This window comes from Leucopleurus acutus (assembly GCF_964270905.1).
Source record: "Leucopleurus acutus genome assembly, chromosome: 14".
Taxonomy (NCBI): domain Eukaryota; kingdom Metazoa; phylum Chordata; class Mammalia; order Artiodactyla; family Delphinidae; genus Leucopleurus; species Leucopleurus acutus.
In genome coordinates, this window is record NC_139156.1 from 54,026,455 (window position 1) to 54,043,129 (window position 16,675).

At 59.0% G+C, this 16,675-nt stretch overlaps 1 protein-coding gene across 1 annotated transcript in view; it reads right to left on the bottom strand.

The window, feature by feature from the left end:
• Window positions 1-16,675, bottom strand: part of ZMIZ1 (zinc finger MIZ-type containing 1) — a 141,785-nt gene that overhangs the window by 18,124 nt on the left and 106,986 nt on the right. The window contains exons 5-9 of the mRNA XM_082854962.1: window positions 15,530-15,674; window positions 5,041-5,155; window positions 3,785-4,002; window positions 2,621-2,819; window positions 1,379-1,651 (exon numbers count right to left, since the gene is read on the bottom strand). Coding sequence (XP_082711088.1) covers window positions 1,379-1,651; window positions 2,621-2,819; window positions 3,785-4,002; window positions 5,041-5,155; window positions 15,530-15,674 — 950 coding nt within the window. The remainder of the gene's footprint in view (window positions 1-1,378; window positions 1,652-2,620; window positions 2,820-3,784; window positions 4,003-5,040; window positions 5,156-15,529; window positions 15,675-16,675) is intronic.

Genomic DNA, 16,675 nt, shown 5'->3' on the forward strand with positions numbered 1-16,675 from the left:
CATTCCAAGCCCAGCCAGAGGGAACGCTGGGAGTCTGAGCCCAGAGGGGGCTGAGAAGGCCCAGAACACATGTGGAGGCTGTGCATGGGAATGAGGCCCCCCACCCCCAAGGACAGCCAGGGCCTCGGGAGCCGCCACCCTTCTCCAGCTTCTCCCTGAGCTGCTGCCCACCTGGAGGGGGTCTGGGCCTGACCCCGGCTCCTGGGTGTTTGAGGACGTCCCTGACATCTCCCCTCTTGGACCCAGGACATCCCCGTCAGTGTCCCAGCTGCATTCTAGCCCAAGTAAGGGTTGACGCTGAGGGGAAGCACATGGACCTTCAAGGAACTCAGGGTCTTTGGCTTCTAAACGCGCTGGAAGCCCAAGCAGAAGGCACAGTTCTGAGACGGGGTGAAGCCCACCTGAGAAGAGGTGTGTGCCAGCAGAGCACTGGGTGATGCTCGGGAAGGGCCCTGTCCAGGTGAGGAATCAAGGTGGGCCTCTCGAGGAGCGTGTGCAGGGGCCACGATCCTGGGGTCTCTGTGTCTTCTGCAGGTGAACTACATCCTTACCCAGGTACCCACATAGGCCATTTGCTGCCAACCCGTTTTCTGGGTGCTCGCTGAAGGCCCTGTGACACCCCCTCCAGGAAGTCCTTCTCCTGACCTCACGCTGAGTCCCACACGCCCCAAGTGCACCATTCCTTTGTGAGCTCCAGCTTAGACCTTGTCTTTCCTGCTGAAGTCTTGGTTCCCGGAGGACAGGAGGTGTGGGTTCGCTTCCTTCGATCTTCACTGATCTCGCGGCTGAGGTGGCTGGGCACCCCACCGGGCAGCCTTCCTCCCGACAGAGCCCCAAGAAACATGCTGTCTGCCTTCCAGTCACTTCTCCCATGTGCACGGCCTTTAGATCTTCACAGGGTTTTGTCCCATCTCTCGCTCTTGGGTGTGAGGTGTCCTCATGTGGGTGCGAGGAATGTGGACCCAAGGAGGCTTAGTTCCTTACCCAAAGTCGCCCAGCTAGTGTCTATGCCAGGACAGAAGAGAATCCTAACAGCGGCTACTGCTTGCTAAGTGCCCGCCCATGCCGGCCCAGGGCCAGGCGCTTCACGAACAGCCCCCCTCACTCCCCAGGCAGCCCCAGGAGGTGGGCTGGATCCTCACTGCCTTTTACAAAAGAAGAAACGGAGGCTCCAGGAGGTGACGTCACTTGCTCAGGGTCTTCTACATGGGAAACGCCAGAGCTGACCTCAACCTCAGGAGCACCTGACTCCTAAGATCCTGCCTTCTAGTCCAGGTTTCCCGAAGGTCAATCCATGCCCTTTTCAAGGGACTACCCCCAGCACCCGTGTCCTCCCCACCTCCCACCCTGCCCACCGGCTGCCAGCTGTCACACTCACCTCTCCCGGGTATGGCCTCTTTATGCTCTGAATGGGAAGGGACTGGGGCCGGGGGCCCGGGTAGGTCTGCTGGGGCATCCGCTGCCCGTGTGTGCCAAAGGGGCTGATGCCGGGTGGCCGGGGTTGGTTCATGCCCATGGGAGGGCCGCTCATCCCCGAGGGCGTCATGCCAGCCGCCATGCTTGCGGGGTTAATGCTGCCCCCCATGGAGGCAGGCCCCCGAGGCCCGGGCTGGTTCATGAATTGACTGTTATACGCCTGGGTGGGACCCATCTGGAAAGAGGAACAGACCTTCAACGGGAGAAGAAGAAGAAAAAAAAAAAAAAAAAAAAGAATAAAATGCCACATGCATTGAAAGTGCAGGGAAGGAAGGAAGGGCGGGGGAGGTGGGGGGCTCGGGGCTGGAGGCTGGGCACTTTCCTGTGCGGCTGCAGCTGGTGACCAGGTCCCAAAGGACCACCGGCCTCGTGGGCTCGCTGCTGCCCTCTGCAGGCCGCACAGGAAAGGTGCAGCCCGAGGGGTGGGGTGCAGTCACTCCAATGCACAGGCAGCGTTTCCAGGGAGGCAGGCAAGGAACGGGAAAGAGGGTGCAGGGGTGGGGACGGGCATGGGAGGATGGAGGTGGATAAGGATGGAGGCAAGGGCCCCTTTCCTGGAAGCCCCAGCCCCGCCCCTGCTCCTCAGCCAATGGACACACACCCTCCATCTGCAGTCTGAGGCGGCCTCGGCTCCCACCTGTGCCCACCTGCCCTGCTGTCCCCATCCTGGACTTCCCACCTCCAGGCCTGTCCTGCATTTCTGCGGGGGGGGCTCCCCCTCTCCTCACACCCCACCCCATCCTTCTGAAGGTCAGGGGAGCAGAGCTGGGACCTGGCAGGATACACAGACGGGATGACTAGGAGAGCACTGGTCTTCAGGCCACCGGGGGGGACAGACTGGTGACAGGGATACTTTAGACACAGCCTGCTCTTTGGTGAGTCGAGGCCCAGACTGCAACATGGAACATCGTTCCCCATACACAGACACACACGAGCCACCAACCCACACAGAACACACACCAGCTCCCAAACACACCCCCACCACTCTCAACCACACTGATACGCCCACACCCTAACACACGCCCCTCCTTGTGCTTCTAGGAAAACCTAAGTGCACCCTGACGCCATCAGCTCCCCTCGGCACACAGACACCAACACCCCAGCTCTGATCCCCGGGGCGGTCTGCCTGGCGTGTGGCCCTTACCGGTCCATACTGGTTTATATCCTTATTCTGTGTTTCTTGCAAGGCTGCCACAGTGGCCGTAGCTGTGGCCGTGGCCGTGGCTGCTGCTGCTGCTACTGCAGCTGCTGCAGCAGCGGCTGCCGGCTGAGTGAAGTCAGCGGGCGGCCTGGTGTGCGGAGGGATGCCCATGCCAGCAGGGGCATTAGGACCCCCAGGGTAACTGCGAGGGAGAGAAGAAGGAAGAGTTAGATGCTGCCTGAATCTCAAGATGAACCCATGACACGCCCGCCTTGGGCGGGGAGGGAGAGGTCAGGCCGTGCCGGGCCCTTGTGTCCACAGCTCACAGAGGGGGGAGGTCTAGACTAAGAGCCAGGCGGGGACAGGGGCCTCCTGGGGGTTGTCAGCCCCTCGTGCCACTTGGCAACCACCAAGCCGCCAAGCTGCCGTGTTCCTGGAGCCCCACCCGGGTGCTAGACAGCCATCGCTCCTAGGTACTAGGTCATGGCGCCCTCGGGCACACCCGTCAGCCCACCTTCTGGAGGACACCTAGCCTCAGAGAACCCGAGCAACCGGCCCAGGGCCTCTGGCAGGGGAGGGCAGGGTGGGGATGCAGCTGGGCTTCACCACGAGGCCCTACTGCGCTGACACGTGGCAGGGCTGCGGTTGGCCCCAGGGTGCCTGGCAGGGGTGAGGCCACAGGGCAGCCTTGGGCAGAGCAGGGCCGGTGGCGACAGGAGGAATGGACTGCCTCTGCCCCACCCCACGCCCCTCCCTGCCCTCCCCCTCCCTTGGACCGAGGGACCCCAGCCCTGCACCTCTTCCTCCACACCAGCAGAGCAGAGCTGACCCTCCTGCGGCCCAGCTCTCAGCGTCTCCCAACGTATAAAGACATGACACAGAGAAGGGGCATTCGAGAAATGCAACTGCAGCCCTTCAACCCCACGGGCTTGACGGCTCTCAGAACGCGGCCCGGCCGTGCAGCGTCTGGCCTGCCGGCCGGCCCCCACAATAAAGGATGACTGTGCCCTGCAGGCAGATGGGATACCTGAGGAGAAGGGGAGCGCCAGGCTCCCCATGCTTCCCAGGCCAGGAAGCACGTGCTGGGATTCACACTTGACTCCTAAGCCTGCCTGGAGGGGAAGGGCAGGGCTGATGTGCCCCTTGCGAAGGCTGCTCCCTGCTCACCTGGCCCCGAAGCCCCCGCTGCCGGGGTAGTTGGGCCGGCCGTACATGCTCTGCGGGATGTAGGGCTGAGCGGGGCCGGCCTTCGCTGAGAACTGCTGCTGCTGCCCAGCAAACTGTGGGGAGTTGAGGCCGGGGTTGCTGGTAGTCATGCCCGACGCCATGGGGTTGCCGCCTGGATTCATGGGGTTGTTGGCATTGGCCATAGGGTTCCCGAGGACCTGTGGGCAGAGAGAGGGGCTGTCACCCAAGTGGGCACCCCAGCTGGCATGGAGATGGAAAAGGAAAAATGGCAGGGGTGGGGGTGGAGACAGAGGCAAAACAGGAAGGACGACTGAGGAAAAGGAGGAGAAGGGCGGGGGGGTGGCGTTCATTTCCTCTGGGCACGGATGGTTGCCATGGTATATACATGATTAGAAGGGGGGAATCCAGCCCGGAAGCAGGCAGCGGAGATGAGCAGCCTGTGATGGAAGGCGGTGAGGCTGGTCCAGCACCAGGTGGCAGGTGGGAAAGCTCTGGACTTCTCAGCCCTCCTACCCTGCAAAGCCGCCTGGATGCCCAAGGGTCAAGCCACACAGAGGCCCTGGGCTGCTGCTCTGTGAGGGCAAAGAGAAGCCCAACCTACCAGCTCTAGAGGGCGGCAGGGTCCTGGCCGAGGGGCTCCCTGTGGCCCAAGACCACAGGTAAGTGCACTGGTTCCCTCCAGGGCGGCAAGCGGCCCTGAGCCTTTCACGTGGCCATGGCAGAGGCCCAGTAGCAGGGAGAGGAAGGAGTGGAGGAAGGAGGAAGAACAGGAGCTGGAGGCAGGGTGGACTAGGGACGTGAAGTGGATTTTGTCACAAGTTTTAGGCTCAATCTTTTGAAATCTAACCCAGGCCGTCCAGGGTCAGAGACCCCAGGTGTTGGAGCCCTGAGGCCAATAACACAGGAAGTTCTCCTGTTTATCCAACCAAAGTAAATGCCGGCCAGGAAAGAGCCCCTTGCTGTGTGTCAGGTGAAAAACATTCCCTCAGGAAGGCCCTAGGGTTGGTTGGGGCAGTGCACAGGGGCCAGGGGCCATCCTCCTGGGGCAGGTGTGGACCCGTCCTGGGTAGAGGTGTGTCCACAGCTGGGTGTGCCCTGAAAGCTGGTCTTTCCAGCCGGGGAGAGCCTGGGAGAGTGACCAGGGCTAGCATGGCATGGTGACCCGAGGACCTCAGGGTTCGAGGGATGACCCCGCCTGGGAGGGGCTGTTGCTGGGGGGGAGGACAGGCTCTTACCTGGCTCTGGGATGTGTTGGTCACTCCCCAAACCGTGGTGACCACGGAGAGGGAGCCGGGAGGCTGGTTGGTGTTCTGCTGCCAAGGGACAGAGTCATAGGGGAACGACCCATCACTGCAGAGGGAGACAGGGTGGGGGTCCTCAGGGGCTGCAGACACAGGCGCAGACGGAGGCACGCCGCATCTACTAACCCCACCATGCTCTGTGGCTCCCAGCCAGGCCCAGGTGACCCCCATTCTCAGTCAGTTCTGGATCCCCCTGGCACGGTGTCCAACGCAGAACAGGTGCACACTGTAAGGTGACCGATCGTATGACAGCGACCTCTCCCCCCATCACCGTGGACGCGCCACCCCCACGGCTGTCTGTCTCACCTTAGCCCAAGTCCACAGGCCATGCTATGGAGGAAGAGAGACCTGCAGGCTCAATCTAAGCTCTGCCTTCGACCACGCTCCGCTCTAAGCGGCTCTCCAGAAACAGCTCTGGTTCCTCCGCACCAGCTTCCCCTCAAAGCTACCCCGTCCTTTCTCAGCAAAGGTCAGAAGGGCTCCAGTCTAAGTCTCGGTTCTTCCCCTTCCTCCTGACCCCTCAGAGTGAGGTGGCCGCCCTGCCCGGCTGATTTGGTCTTTGCCAGGAGCCTCCTTATGTCAGGTTCTCTTCCTGGATGACAGGTACTGGCCTACCTGCTGTGCTTCCTCCCCTGCTCCCACCCCGATCTCTCGCGCACCTCCCTGCCAAGCCAATCTCCTTCAAACACCTAAGACACTCGGCACAATCAAAGACCTTCCTTCAACGGCTTCCAGTGTTTACACAAGAGTCCAAACTCACACAGCAGAATGGTTTACCCCATTGCTAATCCCACCCTACCCTGCTTCCCATCTTGGTTCCCACCTCTCTGGGAGCCCCTGGCCCCAGCTGTTCCCCCAGTCTCCTCTGTAGTCCCAGCAGTACCCACCTTGTTTGATGACATCTCCCGAGGGGCCCCCAAAGGTCAGAAGGCCCGACGCCCAGCCCTGCATACCGTAAGTGCTCAGAGGTGGCTTCCTATTGGTTGCCATGGTACAGATGGAGAGCGAGGTCCAGCAGACCCCAGGGAGAGGAGCAGAGGCACAGGCTCGAGGAGGAGCCAGTGAGGTCACGGTATAAAGAAACTGCCAGGGGTACCACCCCCAAGGAGTGCTGGGCTGGGGCTTCCTCTTCCCTGGAGCCGGTCCTGCGCTGACTCTCCAGCGCCTCTTACGGAGAGAAAATCCCAGACACGGCCCCAGAAAGGGCAGAAGAGCAGAGCACTCACATCTGTGCTACCACCTCTGCCCACGGCATCCCGCCGGGGGCGAGGCCTGCAAGGCAGCACTGCTGGGTAGCCGGGGAGTGGGGGCAGGTGGGAGAAGGGGCTTCTGGAGGAGGGCGGCTTGGTCGGAAAGCACCTCATGCCTCTCTCTGTCTGACTTGTGCCTTCAACACAGGAAGTCAGCAGAAAGCAAAGCTGACTCATCCCCCAGCCGAGCAGCCAGCCCAGGCCCTAGAGGTCGGGGCGACTGGGAACGGAGGTGTGGGGAGCCAGCCCAGAGGTCAGACTTCCGGGAAGGAGGCGCAGGACTGCACGCCAGGTGGGCCGAGGGGCGCCGGGGGTCTGAGCCTTGTGCCCTGCTCCTTGCCAGGCGGGGCCCTCGGTCAAGCTGGGTCAGACTGGAGGGAGGACCGTGTCACTGACTGCCCATGCTGTCTGTCTCACCTTGCTGCCCCCTTGCCTGGACACCCTCTCTGCTTGGCCAGCCCCTGCTTTCCTTCCTGTCTCTGCTCAGAAGTCACCTCACCGGAGCGGCTGTCCTGACCTCCTGGGAGAAGGGGACCCCCCCAGCCCCAATCCCTTTTCCTCTCACTCTGGCCTTTTTTTGGCACTGTGGGTGCGAGTCGTGCACCTGCCCCTCCCTGGCTCAGGGCCCCGGCACAAGTTTCCGAGCCTGTGCGCACTCAGTCTCCTCATTTGTTAAATGGGCGTAAGAACAACACACTCCCACCCCCGCTCTACTCTGTGTCTTCCGACTGCAGGTCATGACACAAGAGTGCGCTGTGACACTGAACCATGAGGGGGAACAAAGAGGGAATAAAACAGAAAGTAATCAGGTGTGAGCACATAGTAAGGAGGAGTATCATCCCTTGAACTGACTTCTTGATGTGACGCACGAGCACACGTGTGCCCGGGGTCTCGGGATAAACGTGCGCGTTACTGTGGATCTCGGGCCGGCTAGTCTGAACGTGGGCCCCCGTGGCCTAAGTCTGACACGGCTTAAAGAGGAGACTGCAGACAGAAAGGCTTCCTTAACTGGAAAGTGACACAGGCTTTAGCATTACTCATGATTTCTGGGGGGAAAACAGCAGGCCTAGAACTGCGGGGAGAGGAGCCGTCCTCAGGGAACCAGCCTGACGGCCCCCTGCCTCTGCAGGCCAGGTGTGACGTGGGAAAGGGAGTGAGGCCCAGATGCACAGGCCAAAGGTGACCGACAGCTCACACTCACTGCATCTGGGGGGCACCGCTGGGGCGTCTGGGAGCCCAGAGAGCCCGGATGGGGCAGAGAAGCACAGGAAAACGAGCAAGGCCTGCCCCTCAGCACAGCTGGGCTGGAAGAAGCCCCGCTCTCCCAGGAGGTCACTGGGGATCCGGGGGCACCAGCTGGTCCCAGGGCTGGCACGCCAGTCTCACAGGGAGGCCCTGCAGGCTATGGTTTTAAACAACAAAGAGGAGACCCTGGACACCCGCCCTCCTTCGGGGCCCTCACCTTAGGTGTGCCTGGACTCAACACAGGACCCCAGCAACCGAGCAGAGCTTAGGCCCGAGTCTGTCCTCTCTCCCCAGAACTCCTGCCCCATAAGCTCCCACCAACCCTCCAGGCTGAGGTCTGGTTCCGGCCGAGGTGCACGCCTGGCAGGCTCAGGAAGTAAAGCCCCCCGGGAGCCCCTCCGAGCCTGGCGGGGACCCACAGCTGCTGCCTCACCTCCTCAGGCGGGGAGGTCCCGGCTCCCTGGGGTACAGGCCCTGGAGCAAGCTCCCAACTGCCCTGCAGCTCGTGGGCGGACCTTGTGGGCGGACCTTGTGGGCGGACCTCGTGGGCGGACCTTGTGGGCGGAAACCGGCTCCTTCCTGTTTTGTCCCCTCCGCCCCGAGCTCAGTGAGAAGCAAACTTAACCGAGGTTCCCAAACTGGGCATTCCGCTGTCTGGCTGGACGGTTCACCCCAGAGCCCAGGTGCACACCTGGCGTGTGCGGGGTACACGTACGTGTGCGCGCGCGCGCACACAGGCCCTGCTGGCACAATGCTCTCCACGCGTGCGGGGGGGAGACAGGCACATGCTGTAGGGTGGTCTTGGGGACCCGCTCGCCCCCACTCGCACCTGCTACAAAAGCAGAAGTGGCAGCCGCACCGACAGGGCTGTGACTCATCTCCTGGGGAGACGGCTCCTGCTGGCGCGGAAAAGGCACTCGCCCCCATGGGCCCACGGTGGCAGTCAGCCCTGCCGACGTCTCTGCCCAGACTCAGACACTGCTGTCGGGGCGGGGGGCGGGGTGCTGCCTGGCTCCCGGTGCCCGAGGGTCAAGGACCAGCCAGGGTCTTGGGCCCTACCAGGGTGGGAGGGGCTCAGGGTGCTGAAGAGGAGGCCTAGGGGCTTGGGGATGGCCGGAGGCCGCGTGCCTCCTCTGCAAGTACTATTTCCCCAGCAGACATGCGCAGCCCAGGTCAGAGGTCCCTGGCATTTCAGGGCTGCCCACTGGGAACCACTTCCCTCCACCTGTCCATACCTGGTTCAGAGGGAGGCCAGCGCCCCTGGGATCTGAGAACCCACTCTTAGTAGTCCTGCCCAGCTCTGCACACCTGCAATCCAGCGTGGTCTGGTCTCATGCCACGAGCCACCCCCAGACACAGTCCTGTCCAGTCAAACCTGTCCCAAGAATCCTGTTCCACCTACAGAGGCACCAGTGCCAGAAGCCACTAGGATTCTCAGCAGCGTTCTGCCAAGCAACTCCCAACACGGGGGCAGCTGCCTCCCTACCTCTGGGCCTCTTCTCGGACTCGGATGCTTCGTCCTCACCCTGAGAGATGCCACTCATCCTTTCCAGGCTCCTCTTCCAAAGGCTACCTCTTCCAGGAAGCCCTCACCCCATCCACTGGCCTGACCTCCACTTTCTCCTCACATTTCTGGGGCCCAAGTGGGAGCCTGAGCGAAAGCCCTCCTGCCTTTTTCCTTCTGCCCCGGGAGCCCCAGGTTCTCCGGCTACCTGTGCCTGGCATGATGTCTTCACACACCTGCAGGGCTCAGGAAGCTTCTAATAAAAGTGTCAGAAAGAAACACCGCCTCTCTGTGCTTGACCTCAGAGGGATGCCTTAGAATGAATGAATGCATTCATTCATTAAGCCTGACTGCTGACCACCTACAGTGTGCCTGTGACCACATGGGCACCGGCACCCAGGAAGCGAGAGGTCCTGCCCTCCAGGGAGGGGGATAGAGGCCTCAGTGTGCCATCCCTCGCCACACCCAGGGATGAGAAGAGCCCCTCACTCAGAGGGCGGCCGTGAGGATTAGGTGACCTCACATGGGTAAGGCAAGGCCTAATACAGCCGGGTACCCCCGAACTACTGCCTGCTGTTACCACTGTTGTGATTCACTGAGTGGCTTCTACATGTAAGGAACCGCGTGAAGCGACTTTCACACAAGAACTCATTTAATCCCTTGAAGTGGGCTCCACAGACACATGCCTTAGGATCTGAGGCTCCCAGGCTCCCAGAGGTAGTCAAGGGTAAGGTTGATAGTGGGCCTGGCCACTGTCCCAGGGAGCTTAGGGTCCAGTAAGGTGGCGCTTCCCTGTGCAAAGATGGCGATAATGCAAGGAAGCCTCCATTACAAAGGCCACCAAGGCCTTGAGAACTCCAAGAAGGGGCATGACTTCCTCAAGGTTCTTGGGGAAGCCAGCCAGGGAAGGCACACAGGAGACGTGAGTTATGCTTCAAAGACTGGCTGCAGACAAAACCCAAACAGTGTCCCAGGAAAAAACCACCTTATACATCAAATCACTAGCTTTGGCCTGGACTGAGTAGATTGGCAAATATTCAAGGACTCTGACTAAACATTTTTTTAGCTAATATTCAAATGGCAGAGGGAGGCCTCAAAGCACAGTGGTTAACTATCTGGGCTCGGAACTTAGATTCTTTGGGGTCAAACCTTGGCTCTGGTAGGCCACTGGTGATTTCTATGACCTGAGCCCTGTTACCTAAGTCAGCCTCAACTTTCTTATCTGTAAAGTGGGACTAATACTAATATGCTTAGGATGAAACGTACAAATACAGGTAAAATTCTGCACAGTGCCTGGCAGACAGTCTCTGCTCAACTGTACCTATACTTTTCTCTCCATTTCTCCAGCTCAAGTGGCGTGTAGGTACCCATATTTACTTGATGATACAGTGATGGTGCTTAGAAGTTTTGCAAATAGGCTATCAATGGGAGGGGGTGTTATTATCATTCCTGCCTGTTGAACATATGTTCCAAGCCTCTGAGGCTTTCCTTAGTGTTCCTCTGCCTTCCTTTCTCTCATAAACTCCTATCTATACTTCGGAGCCCAGCCTGGATGCTCCCTTTTGTGACTCTCCTAAGCAGACCACCAAAGGCATTTTACTCTGTTCCCTTAGCACTTCTTTTCATATATTTTACAAAGAGCTCTTCACACTGTAGTTACAGCAGACGGTTTACATGTCTGTTTGCCAGCCCCATGGGCACTGACCAATATTTGCTAAATATGAGAAAATGAGTAAAGAGGGAGTGATGATTCCTGGTTCCCGGGCACCTTCTATGAAAGTGTCTACACAGACATTCATGGAGGGAAGCGGGAGGGAGGGCTGCATTATTTCTTCCCTTGCACTTCTCACAGCCACTTTATTTGGGAGAAATAACAAATTCCTATTAAGGGTATCGTCAGACCTTAATTAATTTCCCTCATCCGGCTCTACTGGTCCCATCTCTGCGCAAGGCTGTAGTGTTACCACTAATGACACACCAAGCCAGTGAGGAGCTGACGCTCCCACCATCTTTAATTTAGGGGGACCATTAGCAGCTCTCTCCATCATCACAATTAGTGGGGGCTGCTTCCTTCCCTCCCTGCGGTGAAACTCAGAGAGGAACTGGTGCAGCTAACTGCGTATTAGAGGGCTTTAAATTTTTTCAAGAGGAAGGAGAAAAGGAAAAGATCCTTGCATCTTGGCAATCTGGAACTGACGGATTTATAGATCCTTCAGTCTCCCTTTCATTGCTTTTTTCTTTTTTCCTGGGGGCAAGAAGAGGGGTCTATTACAAACTGAGCTTTCGGTGTGGCTGTACAAAAAAGAGCTAAAAATGAAAAGCGGTGAAGGTGGTGTGATGGGACCAAGGAAAGAAGAGGACCGGCAGTCAGTTTTGCTTGATCCCTTCTTTGTTGGTTGACCGTGAATGAGCACATCTGAGTCTGACGGCCCCAGGCTGAGGGTTCAGAGAATAATGACTCGTCCACGGGGCTCCCCGTGTCCAGGCCTGGCAACACGCGCTAAGTCCTCTGCTGCTGTCATTCCATTGCTACCTGTGAGGCAACGGAGGTAGAGAGAGGATACAGAGCTGCCCAAAGTGACCCAGAGGGAAGACGGCAGAGCGGAAACTCAATGCTGGGCAGCTTGGCTCTAGGGCCTGTACCCCGCCTGCTATACGGAGTGGAGCACAGGGCCCTGCTCAGGATTGGAGGGGAGCACAGGGCCGTGCCCAGAATCCGAGGGGAGCCCCAAGGCCCCTCCCAGGAACCTCTCCTCTGCGGGTTGCAAATCCCTCACCTGGAGGGGAAGGGTGGCACCCCTCGGTCTTGGAGGCTTCCCCAGCTCTAGTGGACTTTGACTGTAATCAAATGAAGAGCATACACAAGATTTATTAGGCTTTCCATTACTGTTGTAGCACTGACTTGCACGTGGACAAGGAGCTCATCACAAACGGCTTTTTCAGCCACTCACTAAATATCTGGAAGAAGACAGAAATATTTGTTGGCGACAAGTCTGGGCCACTGCAGGGACCGTGAAGGGGTCCTGCTGCCTGGCCGCAGGCCCGAGGCCCCTTCCTACCCTGGGCTGGCCTCTCCCAGCCTCCCTTCTCCTGTGCGGTGCTCTGCGCACCTCTATAAAGTGGGAGGACGGCACACCGACGGCTCAGTGGTCAGGACCAGACGGGGACGAGCCCACAGGCTGCTCCACGAACCACAGCGCGAGCCAAACGTGTGGGTACCCAGGATTCCTCCTAACCGCTGGCACGCTCAGAAGCTGGCTCCAGGGGTCCTTGGCACAGGCCCCAACTCACAGACTGATGCTGTGGGGCCGACCTCCGTGGCCTGTGATGGATGTGACCGTGACGCCTGAACTACAGAAATACAACAGTCACAGCCTCCTAGCCCACCGGCCTGGGGCTTCAGGCATCCGGGCTCCCTCACCCTCTCCTGTTTGCTTGTCCTCAGAACCTTCAGACAAGGACCCCTGCGTCTTGGAATAGCCACACACCTCCGAGCACCGAATCCTGAACACGCAGGGTCCCTAAGCTCACCCCCCGCCTGAGGTCTCCTTAATGAAAGGGGAAGAGAAGCTTCCTTCCTCCAAGTCATTCAATACAGCTGTGGAGGAGGGCGGGCAGAAGACTTTCCTAGCTGTGACAGTATTTGACTTTCCCTTCCACTTTCTTTCCTTTTTGTTTGGGAAATTACATGAGGGACTTAGAAGGTGATGCACCCCATTGGAGTTTCTCTGGAAATAAGGGACTCCCCACCTTGGGGAAACGCATGACGTTACAGGTAGAGAGCAGCCGATCTCTAATCACAGGCCACAATGCGCCCTCGGAACAGCCCTGGTCTGAATGGACGTGGGTTGGGCCTTGTTCGACAGATGATACTTCCTTCTGGTCTCAACCGTCCCACTATAAATCGGGAAATAGGGCGAGGTGTGGCGTAGGATCGGGTAATGACCAGATACCACGTCACTGGTCTCGAATGGCTAGTGGGAGGGTGAAGGGTAGAGTGCTGTGTGTGGTTCGGTGCCCTGCCCCTCCCTGGCTGTGTGTTCTTAGGCAAGTCATTGTCCTGCTCTGGGCATTTCCCTTCCAGTTCTGTCCTTGGGGTGTAGGATATGGTCCAGAATGCCTGTCACCTTGCTGTGTTGTTACCCGTCAACACTTAGCGCGTCTTCCAAAGCACACAGCTCTCCCTTCTCTGAGAGGCCGCCTGCTTCACCCTCTCTAGCACTCCATGGGCACATACAAGGGGCTGAAGAGGGGTATGTGTGTGTGTGTGTGTGTAGCAGGGCACTGGGTACCAGCCTGTGTGTGTGTGTGTGTGTGTGTGTGTGTGTGTGTGTGTGTGTGTGTAGCAGGGCACTGGGTACCAGCCAGTGTGTGTGTGTGTGTGTGTGTGTGTGTGCGTGTAGCAGGGCACTGTGTGTGTGTGTGTGTGTATGTGTGTGTAGCAGGGCACTGTGTGTGTGTGTGTGTAGCAGGGCACTGGGTACCGTGTGTGTGTGTGTGTGTGTGTGTGTGTGTGTGTGTGTGTAGCAGGGCACTGGGTACCGTGTGTGTGTGTGTGTGTGTGTGTGTGTGTCTGTGTAGCAGGGCACTGGGTACCAGCCAGTGGCTCTTTAGCCCAGAGCATTTCTTGGGAAAGCCAGTTCGAACTCATAGGATGCTATCTGCCCAGCTTCCAGCCCAAGTCCTTCAGGGTCAAGGCCCATATCCTCTGGGCCTCTTGACCGTCTCACCCTGGCCATCTTCCTCCTAGAGAACCCCAAAGTCACTCACCCTAACCCTGCCTCCACCTGCCAGCTCCCAATGTTGCCTCACTGAGCCTTATTTCCCCAACCAGTGAGAGTCAGCTCCTGGAGCAGAGACACCCTTCATCTGTTTAACCCTAGGACCAGGCAGTCTCATGCTTTCAGCTCAACTCAGCGGAGACCTGGCCAAGGGCTGGCTGCGGTCACGGCCAAGCGGGTCTGTGGCAGGTCCCCGGAGGGGCTGGCCTGCCATCAGAGGCAGCTTTACTGAAATGACCCGGAGGAGGGATGGCTGAGAAGGACATGAGACGTGGGATCATGAGAGGCAGGATGGCTCTGGCAGGATGGAGAGTTAAGGAGGTAAAAGGTAGCAAGGGTAAACGCAAAGTGTGTAGCTTGGGTTGCTCTCAGCCACAGCCCGTACTCAGCGGCTGGGCAGCAGTTCAGCTGGGGAAGACCTGCGGCTTTCTGGCCAAGTGGGGGGCAAGAGGGGGAAGGTGGACGGAGGAGGGTTTTGCCTCTCAAGAGCAGTGGTTCTTAACCACAGGTGATACCTCCACCCGCCAAACATGTGAGAGTCCTTTAGCAATGCCTGGGGCTCACTAGGAGAATCGAGTGGGCAGGGACCAAGACATGACATGCCCTGCAAACCCCTGCACCATAAAAAACTGCTCTGGCCCAAATGCCAACAGTACCCCGTCCTCAGAAACACCTACAGAAGGGGGCTGTTCCAAGCATCAGAGCTGTCAGAGTCCTGACCAAGGGCATAATGAGGCAGTGACCCTGAGAAGGATCTGACCGAGGCAGGGAACCAGCCACATGTTGGGGGCCATCCTGCTCGGGCAGGTGCTGGACCGAAGAACTCTAAGTTCCCTTCTGGCTCCAAGAATCAACTAACTCTAATTCGACTGACAAAGCGTGGCCAGTACCAGACTTCCCGGCAGCACCTCGATGGTGGGACCCAGGTGTCCTGCAGCGCGCTCTGGGCACAGGGAGAGCAGACAGCATGACAGTCCCTGTTGTTCCAGGGTCAGCCCGAACGGCGCTCGCAGAGAACATCCCCAGCTCAGCGAGGGACGTGGAGATAATGAACTGGGGCACTTGCCGGTCCTGCCCACGTGCTCCTTCTAAGGCTGGTGAAGGGCGGACTGGACAGTTGCTCAGTGCCTGATGGCCTCTGGCAAGCCCAGTCCCACCTGTGATGCTGGGTTTCTGGTGGCCCTGCCCAGTGCTGATGGTCCAGCCGCACAAGGCTCCTGTCTGGAAGGCCTGGGCTGTGACCACCAGCCCGGTGACCTTCCTGAGCCCCTTCCAGCCCTGCCTGAGACCCTGCTTAGGAAAGAGGGAAGGCTCTGGGTTCAGGAAGGCTAACTTTCTGCCAGAAGTCTGGAACCTGAAGAAGAGACGGCCCTCCACCAGAGGGACAAAGCAGTCAGGCTGGGTAAGCCCAGACCTTTCAGCCTCTGTTTTGATGGGGGAGAAACAGCGCTCACCCACGAGGATTCAAAACATGACAATTGCATTTTAGAAAATGTACTATCCTCCCGGCTGTTCAGGGGCACCCACCCCATTTCTCCCACCTGAGGCGCATTTCCAAGGAGACCTGGGGGCCTGAAGGGGGGCTGTCCAGCATCCACCCAAGCGGGCCCCGGACCCACCCCTGGTGGCGCATGCCCACTCACCTGTGTGACAGAGTGGGTTTCATGGAGCTCATGGAGTTGAGGGGAGGCTGCATGGGGAGTTTCCCAGGGGGGTCGCTCTGGCGGCTCTTCTGATGTCGGAGCAGCAGCAGGCGGCCGAGCTCCTCGCACCAGGAGGACAGCAGGGCTGCAAGGAAGGACAGGATGGTCAGCCGCTCTGTGCCCGGCCCACCTCACCCACCCAGACTGGGTGCTCCTGACGCTGGCTTCGCCTCCACCTTGGTGTGACACCAGGAGAGTCACTAAGCCTCCTCAGGAGGCCTCAGTGTCCTCACCTGTATAGTGGGGCTAACACACCTAAAGGAAGGAGGACTGAAAAGCTGCTGTTACTGCAGGAATGGATCAGAGGAGGGCTGACCGCCACGGCAAAGAGAGAGTCAAGACGACAGAGCAGACAGCAGAGGCGGTGCCAAGAGGAGACCGGAGAGGGGCAGAGGGGCCAAGCACAGACCTGTGCCCTGGGCCCAGGTCAGGAACTGCTGGTCGCCCCCGGACGTCTCAGTGAAGCCCACCCCCCTCGGACTCTGGACAATGGGCTCAACATGGCTTCCTCCCCATGGGTGGGACCCCAAATCACAAGGTTTAAACAAAATCCGGATCCTTCCTGGAAACTGTTGACGTTCCCAGGAGTGCCTGCAGGGTTCTCCCTGACACTCCTCCCCCAAAAGTATCCTGCTCGCTGAGCACACGTGCACCCACCTTCCGGTCAGGACTGAGACAGGTCCCTGCACTGCTGGGCACAGATGCTTGAAAGGACAAAGGATTTCCAGGGCAGAGAGTGGCCCAGGGGCTGAGCTAGAGTCTGCCAGGGGCACCAAAGGCAGAAGCACAGGAGAACCCTCCACATCCAGGCTTAAGGAGGCCTCGGAAACCAAGAGAAAAGCAACCGGAATGAACTGGGTGCTGGGGGACTTTCTTTCATCCTGAACTGTGCCGCTGCGGCCACCAGAGGCCAAAAGCACCCTCAGGGTCAGTGTTTCTGGCCAGTCCTTCCAAAGCGCATAAAGGAGCTGAGGTTTGGGGAAGTCAGGAGTCAGGAAGGCTGGGTTGTCACCACCTTGCTGTGTGACCCTAAGGAGCTCACAGACCCTCTCTTGGCCTCAGTTTGCCAGCAGGGAAAGAGGAGTA